The 26,935-nt window shown below is 42.6% G+C and overlaps 1 protein-coding gene across 1 annotated transcript in view; it reads right to left on the minus strand.

Moving 5' to 3' along the window:
* PDIA5 (protein disulfide isomerase family A, member 5) overlaps window positions 1-26,935 on the minus strand; it is a gene marked incomplete at its 5' end in the record, with an annotated part of 49,105 nt that overhangs the window by 12,771 nt on the left and 9,399 nt on the right. The window contains 3 exons of the mRNA XM_009866458.1: window positions 15,198-15,328; window positions 17,771-17,934; window positions 18,968-19,038. Of these exons, the coding sequence (XP_009864760.1) occupies window positions 15,198-15,328; window positions 17,771-17,934; window positions 18,968-19,038 (366 nt within the window). The remainder of the gene's footprint in view (window positions 1-15,197; window positions 15,329-17,770; window positions 17,935-18,967; window positions 19,039-26,935) is intronic.

Raw genomic sequence — 26,935 nt, forward strand, 5'->3', positions numbered from 1 at the left:
AAGGAAAGCACCTGCGTATGTGTAACAAATTACTTTTTCCAAACACAGCATAAGGACACTATTCTCAAGGAAAGACTCAGGACACTTTTTTGCTTAGATGTCGGGGGAAAAGGGAATGGCCACACTTCTGTCCATCCTGTATAATGCTTGCAAAGACATGAAGAGTTCCTCCTGCTTTTATTTCTGGACAGGAACAGAACAGAGCACAGATGAGTTACTCGCAAGCTTCAATTACAGCTTATGCTACTGTTGCTTACCTGTATTTTACAACGATGAACAAGTGGCTGTGTTACTTAAGTCAGTATTGAACAAATGCCCTCTTGGGAGGCTTGCAGCCACCCTCTTATAAACTGCACTCACTCTTTTAGCTGACAAGACAGACAGTATCTGTGCATAAACACTGCACACCGCTTTCTACAAAGGAAAGGCTGCACATCCCTTTCATCTTCACCAAAATGCAACTTCCTTGCTTATATGCACTGCTTTGAATTTAACAGCATTGTTTTTTTCAGAACAGGATTTTGAAAGCACTGCAACGTGACATGTTTATAAATACACTGAGGGTCTATGCAGTAACTAAGAACACTGAAGAGTCAAGGGGACATTTCCCAGGGAACTGAAGCACTTCTGCAAGTCCATCTTAATGGCTTCAAACTCTTTACGGAGCATAATGGCAGTCTATCCTGATGGCAGGTGTGTTACAGTGGGAGACAGCGCAGGTCCTCTACAGCCTGCAAACTGTTACCTTTGTTGAGCTATTTCATATTTGCCTGGGAGAAAACAGCAGAGACACAGACGAGACACAGAAGAGCAAAAAGGCTCCTAAAAACTTAAACCTTTCTGCTTATGATCTTGAGCTTAAAATCTAAATTTCACCAAACAGCAACTTTCAAACCTTCATAAAAGATATTTGAAGATAAACATGAGATTTCCATGTATTCTTATACCCTTCCAACACCTTTATGATACACCAGCTGATCTCTTTCCCACCTCATGGGTGCTGAATCTGCACAGGGCAGGGCATTGGGCCTCTCCAGTTGCACAGGGAGGTTGTGGAGCCTCCTTCTCTGGAGACATTCAAAGACCACCTGGACGCGTTGCTGTGTGACCTACTCTAGGTGATCCTTCTCTGGCAGAGGGGTTGGACTAGATGAGCTTTCAAGGTCCCTTTCAACCTCTAGCATTCTGTGATTCCGTGATTACAGTTGCAGCAGGTAAGAGCTCTCCATGAGCCACACTCTTCAAGAAAACCAGAACATGATTCAACAAATAACAAGCACATTCTTTCAGACACAAAAAAAATCCAATGCCAATTAAAAATGCAAGCTGCCATTTCACAGGGGCCAACCAATGCCTGGTAAGAACACAGCTCAAGTAGTCACTCAGCTAGTGACTGCTAGGAGAAGCATCAGCAGCTGCTCCACATCCCTTCCACCTGAGCAAGTCACCACTGCACACGCTGCTGCATAGCGTTCAATAGGTGGCACCGAGAAGGGCTTTGAGTGTGGGTCTCAGCAAAGACGTGCACCTTGTAGGGCTAAATGGAAGGATACAACTCTCCAGATCGTTACAGCATTTTGGAAAAGTTAGGCAAAATCAAACATGCTTTGAGGTTGTGGTCAACAACACCACACAGAGAAGAGCACCATGTAAGTCAAAATAACTGATAAAGGAACCTACGCTCACAGCTTTTACTTCCTCTTCCCTATAATCTTCTCATCCTCCCACTCTTAAGACCAAACGACAAAAAATTACCTTCATTTACTGATCCGAAGCTCCATCCCTCCCCTCCCCTCACTTCTCTTGGCCCAACCTCCTTTCTTTACTGCACTGTGCTTGCAAAACTGAAACACAACCATATGGCTTTTAGCACAGCTGACTCCAAGTCCAGTAGGCATTTTGTTAGCCTTGGACATCCATCTACGAAACAGATGTGACCACTATGCTGAATTCCCAAGGGGTTTCAAGAAGTCATTGACAAAGACGGAAGGAGCACATCATATGGAATAGCAGAACTTCATCTGTTACAACTTAGAAGGATTGCCAAACGCAGCAAACACTTGGAAGTCACTCAATCCAGCCATTCTATTTAAAGCACACATGCCCAAAAAAATAAAAGCAGAGGTTGATGTCTTCATTTTGACAGACGGAAAACTTGTTCTCCCCATTCCCTCTTCACACCCACTATCACACATTTATTTTAAGTGTTAACACTATCTTCCAGATTTGAAAGTGCAAAGAAAGGAAATGTACTGAGCACTGTATGCGAGGATAGGAAGTGTGCAGGCTCCTTACAAAGCATTTTCCAGAGGGGCTGCAACAGAAAGAGATTAAACTGGTGGCATCTGAAGGTGTGGGTAAGGTGTCAAGAATCAAAAGGTCCTGCCCCTTCTCAGTAGTATTTATAGGACAGTAAGTCACTATGGACTAGAGAAGTAGGAAGATTCATTCAATTTCATTTTAGTTGAATAATTTAGGTGTTTTGGTAAGGTGCAGAGGCTTCCTCAAAGGCCAAGAGGTGGACTTTGAATTAAGCAGCATTGGAAGTAGCACTTCTGGGAGCAGAGGCTTCTAATGTAGGTGCAGGGCTTTGCTTTACCAGTTGTCTCTTTTTTTGTTTCTGCATCATTGTCAAATTTGTTCTCAACAAGGTTAACAGCAGATGTGAAATAAACAGTAATTTCCTGTGCCTGACTTGAAAAATCTGAAAGAAATCTGCTCCCGGAACATCCAGCCTTTCCCCAGAATCCCAGTACTGGCGCTCAAAACCTCTAATCGATTCTGCACATCTTGAGCTAACTTCATTTCCTAACACAGAAACACACTTGCTTCACCTGGCAGGGAAGCAAGAGAGCTTGACATCTAATGTACATGCACGTGGTAGCATGTGTTAAGGCCAGTCTCTGTTCCTCATCAGCAAATGATACAACTTTATTACAGCTCTGGCCAGATGTTCTCACCACTCTGTGCTCAAAACACTGCACTCTGGAGGCACCCCCAGGCAGCTCATGGGGGTGTCTGCTCTGCTTGACGGCTGGAGCCTGCCAGGGGATGAGGGCTGCCTCCTTAAACCACAGGTCTGTGGATCTATATGAGAACCTGCAACAGAGGGCTTCTAAATTGTCTTTGCCTTTCCACTGCATATTTAAAATTTTTCATGAACCTAATATTTTCTACAGGTTCTTTTTTCCACCATTCATGTGGTAAAGTTGGTAAGGGCTGGGAAGGCACATTGCACAACAGTGACGGCAGGCACCGTCACATTCTGCACCTTGAAAACCAAGTAGTTCTCAACTGATCCAGTACAAGAAAAATACATTTTCTCCGTGTAAAAATTCCAAGAGGAATGGCTGATGAACAGCAGACAAAGGAAATGAAGTAAGTAAGCAAGCAGGCTTAATTCAGACCCATTATCACCAAGGAGGAGAGAGAGTCAGATTACATCTCCTCTAATTAGAGACGCATTTAAAGGAAAGCTACTGGGTCTTTTGGGAGACGGAGCAATGGAAAAAACACAGCCCATGTTATTTCCCGTGGACCGAATTTACTGATAGCCACAATAACCACACAGTACAGCTGTGGACTCTCTGGGTCTATCTGAGGACAGAACCAATGAGCCAGATCGGTTTGGGCACAGAAAGTGGTTAGAGAGGCCAGCGCAGAAGCTGACTTCATCCTCATGGAAACATTGCTCTGAGGACTCTGAAGGAATAAAGGATCACAGGGTTGAGCTGGAGGTGGTTTCCAACATGACACTACAAAACATTTGCATACATGATGTACAACAAAGATATTTCAAGGAGAAAGAGAAAATCTTACTAGGTGTTCACATCACCTTGTAAACTATTTATTAGTTTTTTAAACAAAAAGCACTGAGGAAAAAACAATATAAAGCCATTTGTCACATAAGATAAGAAAGACACAAAACTGATATTAAAAAACATGTGCACATTGCCCCAAACATAAGAGTAATCAAGCATATGTTATGGTAGCAATTCAATAAATCCACAGAAATAATATCTTGTAGTCAGAACTGTAAACATTTCCTGTAATTGCAGGGTCCCATGGGAGGCAGAAAAGATGCAAAGAGGATTTCAAAGCAATGGAACAATCAAGTGAACAACCTACATATTTTTATTACATTCAAATGGAGAATTTGTCATTGGACAGGGATTCTTTTTTTAGCAAAGGGAATTGTTTAGAGATGATAGTGAGTCAAGAGAAAAATTCAGAGATTCTTAAAGCTTCAATGTATAGAAATATTAGGACCAGATGGCAATTAAAAAGAAGTCTCCAGAACAGTGCACGAAATGCATGCACCCTGTTGGACAACACCACTTTTAAAATAAAACAACAGCCAGATTTAAAATAAAACTGTGCAAAATTTTGAGAATTGCCTAAAGGAATCAAGTTCTCTTTGCAAAAAATCCCAAGTTTCTACTTGCTTAAATATGAAAAACGTCCTTTAAGTTACTTTATGCTTTGTTTAATTTGAAACTACAAAGCCCAGTGATATAATATAACCTCTCTACAGCTGAACAGTACAAGGTTAATTCAGTTTCCTTAGAAGAGTGGAAGCTGTATTAGCATAGCACACAGAAGAAAGGTGAAGCTGTTTTTAATGAATATAAATCAAACGCTAACAATTTGTACAAAATAGATAGAGGAAGCAAATGGACATCAAAGCAGTATCTACAGTCAGCAGAGGTAATGATGTTTTAAGTATATAAGGGGCTTTAAATGTATTAGAAGCAAAAGAAATCCAAACAATACTAGCAATACAGCTTTGAAAGAAAATGATGGAGTTGTCAAAAGGAACTTCACTGAATATATAAATGAAAATATAATGTAGGTGAGGAGAGGGACTCTGTGCCTAGCACTTCTAAAATGCTGTTTGCAGTTCTGGGTCCACAAACCAAGAAGGAATCCAAACTGGAGGGGGCTCAGAAGACCCAGAAGAGAAATAACAGGATTGGAAGACACATTTCATGGTAAAGGGAGTAAGGAAGCTCAGTGTGTCAATAGTTTAAATTCAAAGATTAAAAAGTTATAGAAATTTAGAAAAGACAGTCTAGTTTTCATTATAATGAGCTATTCAAGCTAGGTGCCAAAGGCTAAATAACCTCTGGAGCTGGTTGTGTGCTGAAGCCAGTCAAATTCAGACGGGAAATTCACATTGCCCATTGCTAGTGATTTTTAGTCTGAAAGAAAATGGTTTTCTAAAGAAGATACTTTCATGCACTGTTTCTCCACCTGATCAGACTGCAGCCTGTCCTTGACTGACATCGCTGAGCTGAAGCTGTACAGAGGTGATAGGTTTTGCTGTCCTTGTATCACCATCTCCCCAGTGGCCCTGCCCCACGGGTCAGATGAGGACAACAGCCCCTGCTGACCCTAACCTGAGGAGTCCAAACAGAATGGCTCTGCACGAGCACAGAGCAGGCATTCCGACTCCAGAAAGCACTGCCTTATAGTTTTTGCTCACCATTAATACATAATGATGTATAATCCCACCCATGTTGCTTCTGTGTGTGCTTTTAGCATCTTGTACATAATAAAATCTGATAAGCAAGAAAGCAGCATGCATATATTTTACATGAGATTTTTCAAAGCGAGAGTTTAAACATGCATACATTTTAATGTTGTAGACCGTTTCCATATCAAGCATACTAACTTAAACTGTCAGTACTTTCATAGCAAAGTCTGTGCCAACTCCTTAGAGAGGATCTGAAAGCCCAGTGATTTGTAAGACCACGGCATTTGTGCTGTCTGTGCTCTATCCTCATGGAAAGGCTCCTGCTTCCCCCTTCAGCCCCCAGCTTCCTTTAGTACCTCTCCACGGGTGATCTCAAATGCTTTAACTAGTCTCGATTAATTACGTTTCAAATTGCTCCTAAGAGAGACAGACGTGATTATTCCCCTTTGTCATTACACTCAAGGTTAAACGGAGTCAGGAAGAGGTTAAGCGACTCCCAGCGTTCCCAATCCTGCTTGACGGGGAGCAGGGCTGCAAGGTGTTGACTCCATTCGTTCAACTGCAAAACCAGCGGGGCCTCAGTGGGCTCAGCACCACGCGGCACTATGGAGCCCTCAGCATGCAAAGTGCAGAGCTGGGAATGACTTTCTGATTCCCCATCTCTGCTTGAAATCATCCTTGTCTAAATAACAGGGGTAGATACTGCCCTCCGTTATTGGTTTTTAAATGACTGCAATTCTAAGCAAGTGAAAGCAGCACGCTGCATGGCTATCAAAGCAAACCCGGGAGCTTGTAGACTACAGGGTAAAGCAAAGCCCGTTTCAACTTCAAGAGTTCCAAGTGATTAACTAGAATCAAAACAAGAATATTACTTGGTCAATCAAGGAAAGCCAGGACACAGGCAGTAATTGCACAGATAAAAGCTGAAAATGGGTATACTGCTTAAACCAACACAATTTGTGAAGCTATGGAAGTTTGTGAATCCACAGGCAGATTTGAGAAAGGCATTTGGAGATGTTACTGAAAGGTTAATTCCCTTTTGTTCTACCAGTAGAGAAATGGAGGGCCTTTTAATTGAATATCTGGAACCAAAGCTCATTTTATGACATGACCTGACACATAGCATAATCATATTTCCAAGACACAAGATATTAGTAATTGAAAGAAAGGGGATTTGTCCTTTGATTTGAAAAAGGTCATGAGCTCTGCAGTTAAGCATCAGGTCAACCAGGGCTTGCCTCGTTGCTCGCAACAACATACAATCTACTGCCCACAGCTTGGCTGGGGGGTTTTGCTGCATTTTTTTTTTCCAAGCTATCTTAACTCTTCTTTCTGTAGCAGCTTTAGAGATATACAGTGGACAGGAGGGTTCCAAAAATCCCAAGTCCTTGGAAACTACAGCGTTAGACAGGAACAACTGCAATCATATCAGCAAAGTCATCGGAACAGGCCACCCTGCAAAGCTGAGAAGAGAGAAAGGATTGGGCACAAAACTCCTGGACTGTTTTATCCACTACATCAGGCAAGGACACAACTGACTGCAGTGAATTACAAATGACATGACAGTCCTTTAGGACAGAAAGCTGTACAGCACACCACCTCTGGACAGAAAGGGTTAAAGACAATAGTTACATCCATAACAAAACTAAAGCGTCCATTCCAACAGACCTGGATTTTCGAGATGAACAGTGCCACTGGCCAGTGTGGCACAATATAAGAGCAGTTAACCAAGGCTGACGCTGATTTGGTTAACTGCAAACATAGTTAAAGAGAAAGTGAAATCATTTTGCTATCTAACATGCCAGTGGATGCAACTGTTAATCAGAAGATGAACTTCTCCGAGTTAGCGGTGGTCTGGAAGAGAGTCGGGGAGGCACCACTGAATTACACCTGTGCTCAGTGAGGCTCAAAAGCAGCCCCTGTTATGACAAAGTTGCATCACCAGAAAAATAACCTGTCTTTTTGGAAACAGGCTGGACAGCAGTGCATAAGGGTGGGTGACATATTCGTAGTTAAATGACTCTTAAAGTACCTCAGGCAAACTTTACATGACATTGCACCAACACAGATGTGTGTCCGTGAAGAGATTTCGCAGGGCAAAGCCATGTGCTTCCCTCCTCTTCCTCATCCCACAAGCCTGAACTCTTTATTTATAGATAACGCTCTTCACACCAGTCAAACAGCTGTAGCATTTTAGGGTTATGACAAATTTAAAGCATGAATGCTGTTTTACATAACAAGAGGAGTTGGATCCCCTTCACAAATTTTAGTTTGATGCCACAGCTCCATGACAGCCACCTCTGAGCACGGCCACGTGCAGTCCTGTGAAGCGCCTCAACTTCCAAGATAGGAGCAGTTAAAACCTGTTCTTCTGGCACTAATTAATATCCCCGACACAAACACTGGGGCTAAGTGCAGTTCTGCCTGGCTGATTGCTGAGACCCCTATAAACTCATCTTTTTTCAAAACCAGCCTGGTAATGGGCTCCATGGCATCATCACTATTTACACGGACAGGAATGAACCTCGCTAATGTGAGCCTGTACACAAGAGCACCACTAATGCAGGAGAGAAACCAGTTAGCAGCAGAGCTAGCATATCAAAATTCTGCAGTGCCAGCCCACGCAGGATTTAAAACCTCATTATCAGAGGGTCCAGACCTCACTTCTGCCTCAGTCAACAACCAGAAAATCCTTCCTGCAAGGGTTTTTGCCTTGAAATGGATTCTTTCTGTTCAGCATGTTTTTAATAATTTTTTGATAGCTTAAGCTTCATTTATAAACACGCACATTTTGTTCAGGCTCTTTGATACAGCCTCCTAATAAAAACTTAACAAGATGTGCTTGCAAGCGACGGGAAAATCTCTTAGTGTGAGCCAATCCGAGGCCATCATAGGACACCGAATTCATCTGTGCTGCTGCTTTGCTCGATGCATCTGGACCCATTAACACAACTGTTATTTTAGCCACTTCCGTGCATCCTTCACAAAGAACTACACCACTCAGGTCTGCTCAGCACTGACACCCAGACCAGTCACTTCAGGCCCACCAGTCACCGGCTGAAGCCTCCTAATCAGCCATAACTGCCGTGTTTTGTTACAGCAGTCCCATGCAGCCAGAGCACAGTGTTATCTCACCAAACCTTCCAGCTCAAAGGCTGAGATACGGTGCAACCAGCTTTGTCCTAGCTTGCTTCAAAAAATGGGAGAGATGAAAAGGAAACATTACCACTTCCTGAAGAATAGCTTTTTGATGACTGCTTGGGTCCCAGGAGCAAGCTAGCAGGGCTGGAGCAGCATCCTGGCCCTCCTGGCTATTAGCATGAATAGTCAAAACACTGTCTGCATCCATTCTGCAAGCAGTGCAGCCCACTCTGATGAGGACTCAGCTTTATGCTTTTTTGTCAATGTATATTCCTCGATGCATAACTTGGACAGAAGAAAGCAGGCAGCTTTTATTGTGAAGAGACAGAGAAGGAACATACTAGGATACAAAAAGACGACTATTTTCAACAAAGCCTGTGGGTAAAATTAACACAAGTTTGCTTTAGCTCTCTGCGCTTTATGCACTGCTGCTGAAACACACAAGGATGGGAAAGATGGATTTAGTCAGAACTGAAATAGTGATCCCTGTCTGATTTCCTACTGCTGCAGAAATCCCTGTCTGATTTCATACTTACTTAGAATCATAGAATCATCATTAAGGTTGGAAAAGACCTCTAAAATCATCTACTCAACACTACCATGACCACTAAGTACTTCTTAGTGATGGCCAGGACGATGACCCATCACAGATCCATGATGTCAAGATTCCTGCTTGACTTGGAAGCTGAAGAACTCCCTCTGTTTTACATCAGAAAAGTATCCAGGTGCCATCTCCCACTAACAGCTTAGAACAACACACAGCCTTTTAATGGCTCAAACACCATCCCAAAGTCTTCTATCATTTTAGCAGATGCAACAGAGATTGAGCACCCTCATTCACTTCTTCCAGCTCTGAAAAAAATCCCCTACAAAAAGTTTAAGTGAAGAGCCAAGGAGGCTGATGTCTCTTAATTGCACATCCTCTTGTGGCAGTGCAGCCACTTACTCGATACAAAAATACCTCATTAAAATCATTCTCAGTACAGTTTATTTCTGGGTTTCTTTGGGTAACCCATGTGGGTCAGGCTTCACCAGAAAATAACCTTTTCCAGCTGACAAGAATAATTTTCAGCAAAGTAAAAGTTTCACTGATGAACAGAGAAACGGAAATCAGCTCCCAGCAAAGCATTTATTAAAAATACCCATTCTGTGAACCTTGTTGAGTCCTACAAATTGAGGCCACTTGGCAAGTTAATAACACTGGCAACTGCCATCCCTATGAACCATTAAAAGGAAGCATTTTCCCCCTATTGTTTCTCATTGCTGCTGAAAGTCTTTATTTTTTAAGAATGCTTATTACCTTGTGTTTTTACAGAAGTAGGAACTGAATGAACTTGCTCAGCACTGAGACCTTCCACTAAAAGTGACTGATCTAAAAAATAAGTGCCCCTACATCATTTAGACCTGTTAATGACTGGCCTATTATATAATACATATAATCCCTGTTTCTGAAACAGTTGATTCTTTTGTAGCCTGTTTGGAGGCAGCAACCTAGAGAAAAAATGGCACAAATGTGTTTTCATGTGTTAGTCTCTCATTCTTCTAAGCCATAAGTGGAGAGCTTCTGTTTCTGTGAATTAGTAGGGGGTGTTATTAAGCATTTTGTCTTTAGAGAAAATCTGAACTCAATGGGAAGGGTAAGAAAAACAAAAATAAAACCAAACCCAAGAAAACAAAAACAAACTCCAAAATAAAACTAAGAAAATCACCGTGTATTCCAAACTTCAATGTTACTATTCCTCGAAACACAGCACTGTGTTTCTAGGCAATTCTGGAGATCATCTAGTCCAACTCCCCTGTTCAGAATAGAATCAACTAGAGCAGGCTGTCCAGCTGGGTTCTGAGTATCTCCAAGGATGGGGACTCCACATACCCTCTCCTGTCAATCTGTTCCAGTATCCAAAACAAACAAACACTTCCTCTTACATTTAAGCAAAATTTCATGTGTTTATATTTTTGCCCATTGCCTCTTGTCCTGTTCCTGGGCACTGCAGATAAGAGTTTGGCTCTGTCATCTTTACCTCCTGCATTAGGCACCTATGCATACTGCCAAGATCGTCCTGAGCCTCCTCTGCTCCAGGCTGAGCAGTCCCAGCTCTCTCAGCCCCTCCCCAAATGCCAGATGCTCCAGACCCTTCACCACTATCACAGTCCTTCACTGGATTCGCTCCAGCACATCAGTGTCCCTTCTGTACTGGTGAGCCCAGAACTAGACACAGCAATCCAACTGCGTCTCACCAGTGCTGAGGGGATGGATCAGCTCCCCTGACCTGCTGCTGACGCTCTGCCCAGCACAATGGGGGATGTCTGTCTATGAAGTCTGTGTCTCCAGCTCTGAATTGTTTCTATAAGAGCAGAAAAGACGTAGTATAAGTTTGAGGGAGCATCACTCAGGAATAGCTAAAACTTGATGGCCACATCACCAAAATATGACATCAAAAGGCACACTAAAGCCCAGGGATGATCAAGGTGAAAGAGGGAACCCTGTGAGTTTAAATGTGATGGTCGTTAATTTCATATGGGTCTTTGCATTGGCTTGGCAAGAAAATTCATGTAAGACTCCAAGGGCTTCTCCAGATAGAAGTTTGGGTTAAAAACATAGAACACTCCTGAAAAAGTATCTGCATCTCTCTCCGTCTCACTGAAAAATGTTCACCTAGCTTCAGTCACACTTTTTTTTCCTCCTTAATTGTTTGACTAATGCAGCAAAAACATCTCCAACTGAGAAGACATGTTATTTACAGGAACTTGGTTGCCCTTTGTGATTCTGACAGCTAATCACAACCAACTGCTTCTATTCTGCACAGTTTTCTGTGTTATAGTAGTAGGAGGTTAAAATTTAATGCATTGGCAAAGTAAAATCTCAATTATCTGGGATAATGGAATGGAGAGAGCACATAAAAGCAAAAATGCAGATAAAACACATTCAGATAAGCTATATGAACAAACAGTGAGTACATAAGAGAAAGAAGAAAGAAAAGTCAATGCATTTATCCCAGAAGCGGTACTGATGCAAATCAGTTAGTCCAGGATGTTCAGCATTTAATGTTGAGTCTTGAAACAAGCTCTGGACATAGACCATGGGCATTCAGCTACTGTACTTCTGGCTGTAGCTGGTTAAGCACTGCAGTCTAGCTGGGCAAGGCTGGATCTATTCTTGTCCACTTTCTAATTTGGTCCTCAGCCTCCCATATCCTGATCATCCTCATGCCAGACGATGTGCATACACCATACCATATCCAGACCAGGTGCCTCCCCTCCCTATTTCTGGACAAAGCCAAGTAGTTACAGAAGGAAACCCGGAAGCAGTTGATGGTACCCTGTACTCCAAGGACTGGTCTATGGAGATAATACAGTCACAGGTCCCATAAACCTTTCCAAAATACCTCTCAAATGCTGGTGCAATAAGCCTACTGTTTTCAAATGCTCCTCAACCTCCACCTTGGCAGTCCACAGGACACAACACACACCTGTGGCATCATACTTCACTTCAGCAGACTGTATCATTGTCCTCTTCTTACTTTAGGCGGTTTGAACTTGGAGAAAAGGGAGTGGGATGACGATTACACCTTAGGACCACATGAGCCCCATGAGGGTCCAGAGAAGGGCTGGGCCAGGTGTGGCACAGCACAGACACCAGCAGCCTGCACCAGTGCTAGCCCTGAGAAGCACAGAGAAGTGCCAGCCTGCAGTATGAGCCTGGTGGCCCTAGAGGGCACAGACCTAACCAGCAGACACCCAGATGAAGATCAAGTCCAAGGCAGTTACTGGTACAAATAACATTAGCTTCTCTGCAGCTGGCACTTTTGCCCAAAGTCAGTGCTGCCGTCTCCTGCCCCAAATCAGTCACGACAGTGCACAGAAATGCCGTTGGGGAGGAATGGGAATGTGAAATCAAGAAGCTCACTCCTTGTGCTCTCAAGTCCACAGCAGCGACTTTTTTTCCCAGTAATATCAAGAGTTTTGATTCTGACTCTCAGTCCTTATAATATTCCACAGGCACCTGGAATAACCTTTAAACTTCATCCACGTTCAGTATGATGGAGTAATGAGTTCCCCATCTTTTCCATGCGGATGTAGCGGCCTTCTCTTCCAGAGCTAAATCACTGTGAAGTGCTGTTCAGTACCATTAAAGCACTGCTCAGCTCAGTCCAGAGTTAGACACAGCAGCAGATTGATGGCTCTCCTATAGGTATTAAGTAATTTGGGCTGGAAGCTGCCACAGAAAAGCCAGATCTCATTTTAATTTGCATGTAAGATATATATCTGTGGCCTTTGCCTAAAGGTTTGTCACTCTAGCTGAAAGCTTTACAAAGGTCAGAATATTCAACTTTGTGCTTTAAATTCGAATGACAGATGAGAGATACATTTCTTAGTATAAATATTTATATATAAACATACTTTATATATGCATGTATACACACATCCCCAATCTTAAAATATCTCAGCATATGTGTAAGTGTAACAAATACTGTCATAGAGTCACAAGTGAATGGAGTAACATACTGTGAGTCTGCACTGACCTACAATGTGGATCTGAAGAGAAAATTACTTGAGATAATAGGGCCTGGCAATTTTAGCAATGTTCCTTCTGCACTAAAATAAGCAAGTTAAGACTAATAGGCAATTTAAGCTCCAAAAGGTCTCAAGATTGAGGAAATGGTAAACAAAAGCTAATCTATCAAATTTAGCAGGAAGCACATTACCACTGCAGAAAAGCTGAAAAATAGAATGATGTGTACCATTCTATTGCATTAATGATTATTTCACAAAAAACCAGAGATTTTAAATACTTATCTGCTACTCTCTCCTACACCCAAAGGGCAGGCTTGCTGCATCCCCCTTGTGTACCTGCCTTCCGCTTTGCACACAGACACTTCCCCATTCAGAGAGACGAAATCTGGCAAATCAGACACTGTGTACGACCCACAGACTGACAACACAACAGCAATGCTGTCTTAGGTGCCACGGGAAGGTCAGAAGTGGTTCCAGCTAACATCTCTCTGTCCTGTATACAGGTGGTCTTGTCCAGCACTGTATCCAAAAAAGTGCAAGAACAATGTTTCTGAAGGGTAGCCTCAAAGGACCCAACAGTCTTGCATCGCGCGAGCTTTGCTTTTACAGCCCGTTTGTGCAGACAAGTTCAGGTTGATCTTTTTTCTACCCTCCTAGTTTAAGGGTAGAAGTCAACCTGCAGACAACAGTACTTTAAGTAGCCCATCAGGCAAATTGCCTCATGTTTTCAAACCCAAGAGTTACATGCTCATTGCACATAATATCTTTGCTTTAAAAGTGACCTTAAAGACCAAGAAATTGAGTGCCTTAAAACGATGTAGGTAAAAACCAAAGGGGAAATAAATCTCCCTCTTCCATAAAAAGTCACTCATTGGGTAAAGAGAACTCAAGAAACTATGAACTCCTCAATCTTACCATTTCGTGTGCAATTGTTTGATTTTAAAGTTAAGGCTTGCTCGTAACCAGTTGAGGTATATGAATCAGAAATTCCTGGCACACAGGCTATTTTTAGTCAATAGGTGGTGGGAACTGGACTTGAGAAGAGATTAAGTCCCCTTCCCTTTTCTTTCACAACCTTCCAGAAATCTCCCTTTTGAATTGCACCCCTCCGTTCTCCCACATCCAGCAGGGCTTCATGGGAGCCCAGAAAGCATTCATGTTTAATTCTCTAACAGAAAAGCAAAATAAGGATCAGCCTGATTAAACATTAAGGACCTGAGTTTTTTCCCTGTTTCTGGAAAATACCTTCAGTTTAATGGGAACAAGTTAGTAACTGCTTATCTGAAGGGTTATCCAGGATTCGCAGTGCTGGTCATGTGGTAGGGAAGAATTCTTCTTGCATCTCAGGGGGCTATAAATGCAAGTTACTAGGACTATCTTCGCCCTTTGACAGGCCCCTCAAAAGTTAAGAACCTGTACCAAGTCCATCTGTCTCTGGAACAATACAGGAAAACCGAACAGGTCCTTCCTATTCACCTAATTTATAATTTATAAAGGGCTTGGTTCAAAACTCCTCTAGAAATATTCTCAGAGCTTCAAACCAGAAAGTGTGCATGGGATGCACACAAAACAATCTGGGAGGAGGAAGCTGTGCCCATATTCCCAGTGTAGATTTAAATGTGGATTTATTACAGACAAAATCTATTCCATAAAAATTTGTTCTCAGCCTCTGGGGACTGATTCCTCCCACACCACTATATTGATTTCACTACTGAAGTGCGGCACTAATGAGTCAGGCTCTCAGTGTCCATTGTGCCACGATAAAGGATCACATTTTGTTATATGGACCATAAAATGCAGCAGAGGAAAATAGATCTGCTTTGTTTTTGTACCCCTGCCTGCTTTGGTGTCTGCATTAACGCAATAACTCTTTAAATAAACACTGTATACTGTTTTGTTTCCATTTATAAAGACATAAACTATGGTGCCAATAATGGTCCCGTGCAGTTATACTCAGAATCAGCTCTTTACACTTAAAAGGCTGGCGACAGTGAGGAAATTAATTCAGGATTTCATAAACTGCAGGTTTTATAAAACCCATCCACACAGAGATGTATTTACTCACATGGTGCATAGAACATGACAAGGGTGTGCTTCTTCTTCTTCAAGGATTCCCTGAAGTCTTCTCCAGCAAGATGGATAACACTAGTGTGTTTTTCTTCCCATGCGGGCTCAGGTGGAGGTGGTGCTTCAGGACTAGAAAAGAAAAGAAATTACATTGGTTTGAAAATGTTTCTGGAAGCAGGCAAAGGGGCATCACATTCTGGTCATAACCACCATGAGGGAACTGAGGTCGAACAGTCTTTCAGGGTGCCTGTGCAATGGAAAAACGTGCTTGATATTTCCAACACTAGGTAACAACAAAAAAGATGCAAGTTAATTTCTGTAACTCAATAAACATGTGATTTAAGACATATCAGTAGGAATAAGTAAAGCAGAACGAAGATTTCCCACACTGAATCCAACATCTGGGTGGAAAGAACACTGCTCTTGTATCGCTGTGTCAACCATAGGTATGAAATGAGAAGAACAGCAAGCAGGTGGAATCAAAAGGCAACCAATATAGGACAGCATCTTCCATTCAAATCTCCCTTTTGTACTCTTTGTCGCTATCATGCAAACTTCTATAAAGAATTTCATGACCTTCTCTTGAATTCAGATATTAAAGTCAGGACGCAATAATCAGCATCGTTCCACTTGGAAGACTGGGGGTGACTGAACTGGAATATTTTACCTTGATAAAGAGAATGTCAGGTTTCAATTATGACTGCACATACTGACTAGATCAGAGCAATCCCGCACATATAGAGCGCCTCTTACAAAACTTGTGCTATTCGCCAGCTCACAGGCTTCTCTCAGACTCATTAAATTCATTATCTTAAACAGTGATTACTTATATAAAATCATCAGAATGGTGCCACAGTATAAAGACCTTCATATGTCGCCTTGGTAATAAATTAGCTTTTCAGACTTTCCTGTCACTTTGAATGACACCATTTAAAGTTGTATCAGGTACATAAAAACCAAGTGGAGAAAAACTTGATTTTGAAAGTCCTACTCAAGGTCACTTGGTGGACATCCATTGCATTTCCATCGATACTGATTTGCCAGTTGTTAGCAAAAGAATTAGGGCAGCTGGTCTGAACTTTCACATGAACACCATTGGTGTGAACTATCATCGATTACAGTTACAGTCAGAGGTGTGACTTCATCTCACACAACCCTTCCCGTGACGACCTGCAATAAGCTACCCAGATACTGGTCACAGTGTGTCACGACAGAGGGACCGGAGCCAAGACCCACACAGTGGAGCAACCAGACCACTCGTGGGGGCAGGTTTACATAAGCTGTGCTTCTTATCTCCCGCCTGCACCCCAGATGAATCCCTGTTTCCACTAACTTAGTGCAGCTGTGACAATTTTATCCCTGGTCAGCAAACAAGGATCTTAACTCTATTGCATCTTTAGCTGGGAGAACATCCAGCAGTCAAGAGCAGGAGACAAGTCGTCTGATTCTCCCCTGTGTTGCTGACTACATGAGGCTGCACACACAAGTCTTCCAGAGGCACAGCAGGATCCAGAAGGGATTAACACCCCTTCCCTCTCCCTTGCCGATTATTCACCTGCCAATATGTACAGGCAGTGTCAATCTCTTTAACTTATGTAGTGCTCAAAATATTCCAGCAAACTGGTGAAACTAGGACAGTGGCTTAACATCCAGTATCGACAGAGCCTGGAGCCCGAGTGTGCTGAAAGGCCAAGAAGTACTCTGTAACACACCACAGAAATGCTGCCTATTACGTCATCTGAAGCACTCAGATGTAATTTAAAAACAAAAGAAAAAAACAAAACACAACCCCCCACACTCCTCCCTCCACCACCATCAAACAAAACAAAAATTAAGATTATACTCCTCGTCTCAACTGCATTAATAGTTAAATGATTAAAAAATCTCCACAAAACAGTGGCTATTCTTTGCCATTGAATAACGCAGAAAATACATTAAGCTTAAAGTACCTAAAGGAAATGCATATTTCATTCCAGAAAATTTAAGAGAGAATTATACCAGCTATTTACTCCTTTGAAATGAAATTATTTTCACCGTACTTAGTTCTGCATATTTTAGCACATCACTCAAGAAAAGTTGGTTAGTGCAGACAAAGGTGTTGGTTTTGTTGGTCTCGCTGGCCTTCCCTCAGCCTCACGTAGCTGGTATTCTAGGCACTGGCTCTGAAATGCTGGAAAGAGAAAAGTACAACTGCAGAAATTCAGTTACTAACACTGAAATTTGCTGCTTAGTATAAAGAAGGAACAACAAATATTCTGTTTATTTTTCAGAGCTATTGCTATTCATTCACCGATGAGAGGCTTAGGGTGTATTTGAAAAATATTTATTTTGGGAAAGAATTACGGGGACAACTATGAAAAACCCCGCAGCAAATAAAGGATTTGGTGTATTAGAGACCATAATTAACATACATGTTTGTATGGCTTTGAATACTGGAATTCAATTTGTTTTTGTTAGCAAGGGATTTAGGCAGTCGATGAAGCTAGGTTTAAGACTTACTTCCCCACCAAAGCAGTCCTCAGGAGCCAGTAATCAGGTACCCAAATACTATCTCAGGCCCTCAGTACTTACTTTGCCAGCCAGTCGATGATCTTCTTCTTTGTTCTGAGGTGTGGCAGAGTGTATTTCTCCTCTCCATCCTTAAAATACTTTAAGGTAGGAAACCCTGAGATGTGATATCTTTCTGCCAGCGCCTTGTTAACGGTAGCATCAACTGCTGCAAGGACACCTGGACTCTAAAACAGAAACCACCAACTATAAGATCCAGAAACATATACACACCCCTTTGGCAGGAAACAGTGGACTTAAGGGCAATCACTCATGATTTAGGTGCCTTCTCTTTCTCAGATACAAGGCACAGACACACAAAAGATTGATGCAAAGCCAGGGATGGGCATCTTATGGACTAAATGTAACCCGAGTGTTACCTGTTCTCCTCCCATTTCTCACAGGTTTCCCACTACAATGCTTAAGAGCTCTTCCCAGGAATAGCACTTCCTCCCACAAATTCCAATTTCTCCAAAAGAAACAGGCATTGCTATAGGCAAGCTTACTTAAAAGCAAATTCATCTTTCCATAACTTGCAGGCTTCTTTACATGGACCACCGTTAAGAGTCACAGCAGAAGAGACAATTGTAGAGCGTGAATCATCTGATCTTTGTTTTTCTCATCTCCTCCTTCTCCAACAACTACACAAAGGGACTCTAGATGTTTCCAGTAAGGATGCTTAAAGTATGGGGGAGACTAATTCTACTTCTTTTCTTGCACGGAGTACACAGTGTGAGACTGAATCAATAACACTAATACTTATATTATTGGATCTCTCGTCTCCAGCCATGCTGATGGAGCACTTAAGATGAAATTAATGGAGTGATACAACCATAAAATCAGGGTATTTGAAAGAGGGATCAACCCCTTTTGTTGCTTTCCAAATCTAATTCATAAATAAAAGCCTATGTTTCCTCACATTCGATGCCATTAAGTAAGAGAAAAAAAAATCCACTTTGGATTTGATCATATTATGTATAAGGCCTACAGCAGAATACATAAACATTTTTCGATTTTGTTTTCGTTCAAGACAGAATGTTCTTTCTAAGACTTTGGCAGGGCTCATGCATTAGCGATGAGACTGTACTTTGGAAGCACATTTTGAAGGGTCCTGTGGGAGGATGAGAACAGCTGAATTTGTTGTAAGGAGAAAAGTCACTTTTATTACTCCAGTTATTTATTGCTGATTATTTAAGGCTATAATAAAGGAAATTAGCTTACATCACTGGCTACATGGAGGAACTCTGCAGCCTTCTCATATTCTGGCTTCATTTTCTTACAGTGTCCACACCCTGCCAGAAAAAAAAAATCCAATTAAGTTGTACACACCATGGTTATTCATTGACCCATCTAGCGATTATCAAAATACAAACTCAAGTGGTAGAGATTTACTTGAACTTAGCATGCATTTTACTTAAACGTATGATTTAGGATCTTTTCCAGAGTGGTCACTGTAGCTTAATCAAATAATCTATTAAAAAATAAAAGCCCTGAATTTGCACCCAAGCCTCTTTCCTCCCAGTAAGTACCATAAACATGGTGTTTCTCATGCCCATCTCGCCTTGTATGCTCTTGGGCAAGGCACAACCTCACCCATTTCAGTTTCCAAATCTTTATCTGCTTTAAAAAGAAACAACACAGGCCCTCACGTGACTTCCTGAATTTAAGCTGAGGCTTACAGTAGCACAGCTTAATTGAGTAATGTAATCTGAATTAAACTGCACTGATAATAAGCCCCGCTTTACAGTGGTGCAGCATATCCCTCTAGCGAGGATTTGCACTGATTTAATCACATCAGTGTAATTACACCACCACATATGTTCTCAACATAAGCAGGGCCTGTAAAACCGAGATAATGGTGCCTTCTCGCTTGTGCGAAGTTCTCCAGAGATCTGCCGTTACTTCACTGCTAAGTGCTGACATTACAATAAAGTAAAACGAATGCATGAGCGAGAAAAGCAGATTTAAAATAAATTATTTGGGTGTAAATTAAACTGCTTTTAGGCAGTGCAATTGCTTCCAGGCAAGCTGAACTTTCAGGAGCAGGTGAGGGTCCTGCCACGAAGTCCAGTTACGCTTCAGCACCTCCGGTGCGACGCTGGGTCTCCAGGTCAGTCCCCTCCTTGCCCCAACTCCCAAACAAAAAACCCAGCACACTCATGACTCAGTCTCAGCACTGCTTTTATTCCCTCTAATGGGATGACTGCCAAAGCCAGCAGATGTAAACCTGGGCTTGAGCTCAACCAGACAACCACGTTCTATACGGCACAAGTCAGAGTGTTCACAGCCAAGACACGAGAGGACATCCAGGTGTAACTTCAGCACAGCAAACAGGGACTTCAGCAGAGCTCCAACCACGACAGCACACCATGAAATGTTTTCAGAGCATGTTTACGGAACACAGTGGAAACATTTGAGTAAAGACTGCAAATCCCACCTGAGAATTACAGCAAATACCCAAAGGGCTGATGCCAGACCAAACTCCAGTTCAAACACCAGCTAAGGTGCACATCGCTTAGTTATGTGCGTAGTGACTACAGCATTAAAAAGCCCCACGTCCTTCTTCTGAGAAAAACCTAACATTTTAATGTGGCAGCAGCAGCAGCAGCAGAATGAGGGGATCTCAGCTGGAGGAGGTGGCTTTGGTTTGGTTTGGCGGGAGCGCGTGCGAACAAGCCGATGTGACAAGTTCAGAGCTGAATTCTGGAAGAAGTTGGAAAAGGCTGAGGAAGAGTTACTGTCTCAGCATGGCTTATCTTGGTTAAGAGCATGAAAGAGGCTGGCAAAATGATTTATTTGCCACCCACAGAAAACTTGCAGGCATATGGCTTTGTGGAAGAGGCTGACAGTTCCCTTTGACATCTGCCTGAGTTGATTTATTTCTCCTTTTAAGAGCAGGGAACTTTATTAATTTTGTGCTCTTCCTCACTTCTAAACAATAGGCATCTCAAGTCCCAGCTGAGGTACTTGGAAATCCCTGTGAATTAGCTAGCTCAAATTCGTACCAAAAAAATTATTTTTTTGCAGGAATAACTTCACCTTGGTGAGCTTTACACAGTGTGTCCTCCAGCCAGAGCAAGCTTCATACTGTGCTCTAGATACGATATCCACATGATCTACACTATATTCCACAATCATTAATATTAGATCTGATCAACCGAAAGTATCAAACAAACAGAGTTTTCACAAATCTAGGCGGAGAAAATAAATAAAAACAAACCCAAGCAAGCTAGGCATCCTTTGCCCACAAAATACAAAACAATCCAAAGCACATGAAACTCATGCAAGTAATACTTAGAGAAAGATATTCAGACTATGAAATGTCACTGTTCTGGGTTCTTTCATGAACATGACACAGACACAGCACGACTGACTGCCACAAAGCTAACTCGCTCATGCTTAAAATAAAGGGGAAGCAAGATCAGGTCTTTAAAGGCACTCAAATGCAAACTGAAGTCCTCAAACCTTTATCATGCAATGCTTGTTCTGCTCTTAACAGAGGACAGCATGATACGCCAGCCTGGAAAAAAAACCACTGCACTGAACTGAATCTGAAAGAGGGACAACGAATCCCAAGAGCTTCTCTCACGATAAACAATGCTTCTCTGGCCATCTTCCTGAGAAATTCGCTATTTTGTGCTACAGCTTCCTTCCACCTACCATTGCAGAAAAGAGGAGATACGAATTACGTGTCAGAGCTACATAGCGCAAATCAATTCATCTCTCCTATGATTATTTATCCTATCTTTCAATAATCCTGTGAGGCTTGTCATTAAATTCTCAAGGCCAATGAAAAAGTCATTTAAATGAATTCCAAGGTCACTGCTTCTCCTTTGATTGCTGCATTAGGTTGCTCAGCAGCAAAACTGTGCTAAACTCCTCTGGTTTAAGATATTTTATGTTCATAAAATGAATAGGAAAATAACAATCCTAGAGGCCCTCAGCCCAGATGCTCCAATGTGTTGCATAAGGTCTGCTGGGACAGTGGAAGGAAGCCCACTGGTCTCTAAGTGGGCATTTGTGGTAGATGTGCTCTTAGAAGATGCACTGTTAGGTCAAGTAGATACCCACATTAAACCAAAAAAACTAAAACTAAACAAGGGAAGCAATCTGTTCAGTCGTGGGTGAGAAGACAAAGACACAGTCAGCCCAAGGATGCTCTGCAGCCTACTCCAAGTGCTGACATCCTCTGAGCCTCTCTCTCTGTCCTGGCTGGTGAAAACTCCCAAAGGACTACACAAAAGGACTCCCCACAGCTTTGGTCTTTTCTTGCAGAAGACCAGTAGCTCCCCTGGAGCTGAAATCAGCATTACTCTCCATCCAGCAGCAGAAACCAGCTGGTGTTCAGTGCCTGGCTCTGCCAAACAGTTCTAGACAACTCTTTACCTCACCTTGCTCCTCTTCAGGAAAAGGAGCTCCAGGCTGCAAGGGCCAAGGCTTGAACGGAAAAGAGCACATGGAGTAAGTATAAAGGTGTGTTGGAAGACAGGAAAAAAGTTAAAGCTTATGATAATCAGTGCTAGGACACCTGGTACAAGACAGGCCCTTGCTAATCGTTTTTAAAACATATGTCTAAATGAAGCAAGGATTCTGTTTTCCCAGTTTATTTATAATCAATCTTCTTATTTGCACTGCGCAGCCAGGCAGATGGAGAGCTCCTTCCTTCATCAGTGCAGTCGCTGTCACACAGCTTGGCTCAGCTGCACCCCCAGAACAACAGCAATCACAGGTCTCTACACTGCCCCAGTGCCAACAAGTCACTTCCCTCCGGAATCCCACCACAGGGCAGAGGACAACACTCACTCAGCACTTTGCCCTTCCCAGAGCATGACTGTACGCAAGTGCAGCGGCAAAGGCCAAGCGTGGACACAGCGATGCTAATGTGCAAGGGCAAGAAGCATACACGGGAAACAAATGTACCAAGCAACTTCTTTTCCAGCTAAATACCTGTATTTGTTTACAGCAGCCTGTTTGGCACCATGGAAAAGACCCGCAATTTGGAGCACCATTCCTCCAAATGTTTTCAGAAATGAATTAATACAAACACTTCTACTATTAACGCCAAGTTTTGGCTGCAGAAGACAGGCAGAAAACCAGTTAGGCAGCTCCAGCCAAGGTCCTGCATATGCTGCTTTAGTGCTGTCCTGAGAACATGGATCTCTGTTTCTCTTTGTCATTCACTGTTTGTTTCTTTCAAGTTATTACAGCTGTATAAATGAACACTGTGCTTTTGGTCATGTCCTCTCATTTCAACACAACATTGTCTGAGAACTTGAAGTATATGTGACAAACAAGATAATAGCCAACATCCAGGTGGCTGTGGACAAGGAGTTTCTGACATGAAGCATCTTAGAGATAAATTAAATTGCAGATAAAGATTTTAAAGAATCATTACATTTCTGACATCAACAGACTGCTTGAGTACCATCACCATGTACTAGCTATTTATTGTATCATGCAAGCTCTACATCCATCTATAGCTGCATACCAAAAATAACTCCATTAGCCTGATGAGAAAACAAATTTGAAGCACAAAGCATGTCCTGCTTTCAGCAAGTGGGTCACTCCATTCAGACTCAGGCACCACTCAGCTCAGACTACACTCATAGAACATTAAGGGACAACTTCAAGAAAAAAAAAATCTCAAAAAATTCAGATGCACCTTTGTTCTCTAAACATTTAACATCTGTGGATATACCTTTGGCTTCTCCATTCCTAATCCCAGAGGAGCAGTGTCCTCTCAACACAGCGGAATAGCCAGCCCTTACGCGTGCCCTGTTAACTCTGAACATACACCTATACGTATAAAAACAAGAGTACGCACATGGAGGGGAGACAAAATCCTTGGAGCCAGGGCAAGGATACACACAAGTCCCAGCCATCTTATCACTTATGTGAGAACACAAATATATCCTCATTTGCCATGGAAGTCTTTAACATGCAAAGATCTCTTATGCATCACGCTTAAGAGTAGCTCTAAGGTATGACATGAGGCAGCTTACAGTTCTCACCAGTGTAGGAGAGCATAAACTACAACAGCTGCAGATTCCCTTGCATAATTCAACCATCTGCATTGCAGACATCTGATGGGAAATCATCCACAAAACGGGCAGGGAAGGAGGATGACAAAAGCAGCTGTTTCTCCCTGTAATCACAGGTACAAACTTGCAGCCGTGTTGGTCACATGTTCACTTAATAGTCATAATGGCTGTAGCCATCAGGCCATGCCTAGATCCCCAGGTTTCTGTTTTAAAATAAATAAATCACCTCATGAAGGATCAGAAGCTCAAGAATTTTTATGCATCCTTTTCCCTCTGGATACCTACTCCCACCAAACTGTCCATCTCTTCCCCACCAGCAGCATTGCTCACCTGGGTAAAATTCCCGATACTTAAAAAGACAAAGATGTTTCAAGGCTTGACACTTTCTTATAAGATCAGGAGGAGCAGCTTCAATATCTTTAACATGATAGAGAATTCAAATTTTCAACAGTTAGAAATATGTGCACGTATGCACAAATTCAGACAATCCCCCCCCACCCCCACTGTTGTACTTTTAAAGGTAGGTTTGATTTGACCAAGTATTACAATGCTTAGCGATCAGTGACAGACAAGCAGCTTTATGGCTTTACGAAAGACAAAGCCTGTGAAAAGGTCAGCCTAGAAAAGACTCTGGGGAACTAGAAACAGAATTAGAAAGAAAATACTTCAGCAGTTTGGATTATTGCAGTCATGCTACATTTACACGGCTGCAGCCTAACGCCTCAGCTGCGTGGGCTGCACAGTTCATCCCGGTGACAGGAGAGCAGCACAGCGCCTCGTCCCCACCATTATCACCATCTCACTGGCATTACCACACACTCACAGCTCAGTCGATCTGCGCACGCAATGATCTGTGCAAATCCAATCCCAGCATGTGCAAGCAAAGGAAAGTGCCTGCATGCTTCCAGCAGCTCTTCAATGTGAAGTTGGGCCACAAAATGACTACAAGTCAGTCACCCTTTCTCCTCTCCATACGACTGGCTGAGGTGGCAGCGACCCTACCCCAGCCACCGTCTCTCTCTCTCGGGAGCACCATCTGCATGTGCTGCAGAGCAAAGAGGGCAGGCACAGGTGTCCCTGGGGGAAAGCCTCAGGGCACTGAGAATTACAGAGTAGCCAAGTGAGGATCACTACCAAGCTATCCAGATGGACACCAGTGATCTCCTGATCAGGCCACAGGAACAGGCCAACACCACATGAACTACCTGACACCTGCCTGGTACATGCAGATGCACAGCGAGGGAGCCAAGCCTCACCTCCCTCCTCAACCACTTTGGTTGTAGAGGTGAAAGCATTTGAAACGTAATTTTTTATTGTCTTTTCTATGCTAGCATAACTGTTACTCTCCCAGCATCACTGAAACTGCTCAGCAGCAGCAGCACATTCACAACAGCTTTAGACAGTTACAGTACGAGTTCTGATCATTTATTTATTTTTTTAAAAGACAGTCAGATCAGTGCATTACGTAAGAGAAATCAGATCAAACTGAAACAAGACATCAGCCAAACGTATCCTCTGGGAACCCTGTCTGCATCCGTGCAGCACTCACAGCTCTGGTAGAAGGGCTCCCTTCAGCCAGCAACAGAGCTCGGCAGCGGCAGGCTCAGCACCGAGCTGGAGAAACACTGAGCAGGTCCCGCAGGCTGCCGGCATGGGACTTAAAAGATGACGGCTCAGACGAACTACATAACATACGCTTCTCCCTTCACTTCTGGTCACACTGAAGCATATCTTCTTTTGACATAAAGGCTCAGGGAAAAGGGTGAATATTCTTTGAGGCTAACGTCAGCCACAGGCTGTTACATCCCAGAGATCCCTGAAAGTTAAGCAAGGAGATAGAGTTCTGCTCTACCTTGTCCTTGGAGTTCACTCTTCCTGCTTCTAACCTCACAGGAATCCCTGGCCGAGCTGGAGTCCTGAAATTAGGCTTTGAAAATTACACCTCCATCACCAACAGCACAGAATCCAGTACGCATCCAGGAACGACGTTCGAGTAGTCACCATCTTTATTCAAAATAAGCTAACAACAAAAATCACATGGCTCCTTATTTCCATTTCAAATTCAGCTTCAGCTTCCAGCTATTGGAGATTACACTGCATGTATATACCCCCAGTCAAAACTATGTGCTGCAACTGGTGGAAATTGGTGTTGGGAGACGACGATGCCTCCTACCATCCCTCTTAGGTGGGGAAAAAAGTGAAGAAAGGTGGATCAGCTGGCATCAGGAGATACGAATTACACTTCCTACACCAGCCTGGAGGTACACGGCCCTGAGTAGGTGTTGAAAATTAATCTTCCCCTATTGAAATGTGAAAGAGACAACAGCATCGCTGCCTTAAGGTGAAACTGTTGAGTTTATGAAAAACATCACCAGGTTTCCTTCTCAATTAAACCAGAATTAACTCTACATCCAAAAAAGATCTCCCTCTTCTCCATTGCCAGATTATCAACAAAGTTCTGCCTTGGGAAGTTGCATTGCTTTCCCTCACACACTTACCTCACTGTGGAAAACTTTATACCTGAGAGTTCGCAATGAAAATGCCAGAGAATGGAGTTCAGGTGAAATGGCTTTGGATGTCCAGCTCAGGAAACAGTATAGCAAAGAAACGATTTCCTGGTATGCAATTTGTATAATACAGCAAAACTGATGCAAGAACAAAGGGATCTTTTTAAGAAAGGTACATCCCAAAGCACTTAAGCTTATGGGGCAGTGGTGTTGAAAGCAATGGTGACATTGGTTGTTACTGCGAAGATACCTATAAAAGTGAAGTATCAGAAAGGGATAATATCCAAAATGCACACTTTTTGTCCAAAATCAGAGCAAAAGTGGTTACCAGCTGGGATGCATTCACCTACTGAGAAGCATGCCTAGATGCTCACTGAGCACAAACAGTCAGGACCTGAGAAGACACACCTCCACCACCAGCACAATACCTCAGCATCGAAGCAATGGATTAATTCATACTAACTCAGAAAGACGTTTGTGGACTCACCATCTGAAAGGGCAAAAGGAGCCGACAAGCAGGCAAGCAATCTTTCACTGTATGCTTCTCTGTTCATTATTTGCCCCTTAAATAGTTCTCTACCTTCCACTAGATAACAAAAATTGAAGCTATAAAAGTATTTAAGATAATTGATAATTGATAA

This window comes from Apaloderma vittatum, unplaced genomic scaffold (assembly GCF_000703405.1).
Source record: "Apaloderma vittatum isolate BGI_N311 unplaced genomic scaffold, ASM70340v1 scaffold39903, whole genome shotgun sequence".
Taxonomy (NCBI): Eukaryota; Metazoa; Chordata; class Aves; order Trogoniformes; family Trogonidae; genus Apaloderma; species Apaloderma vittatum.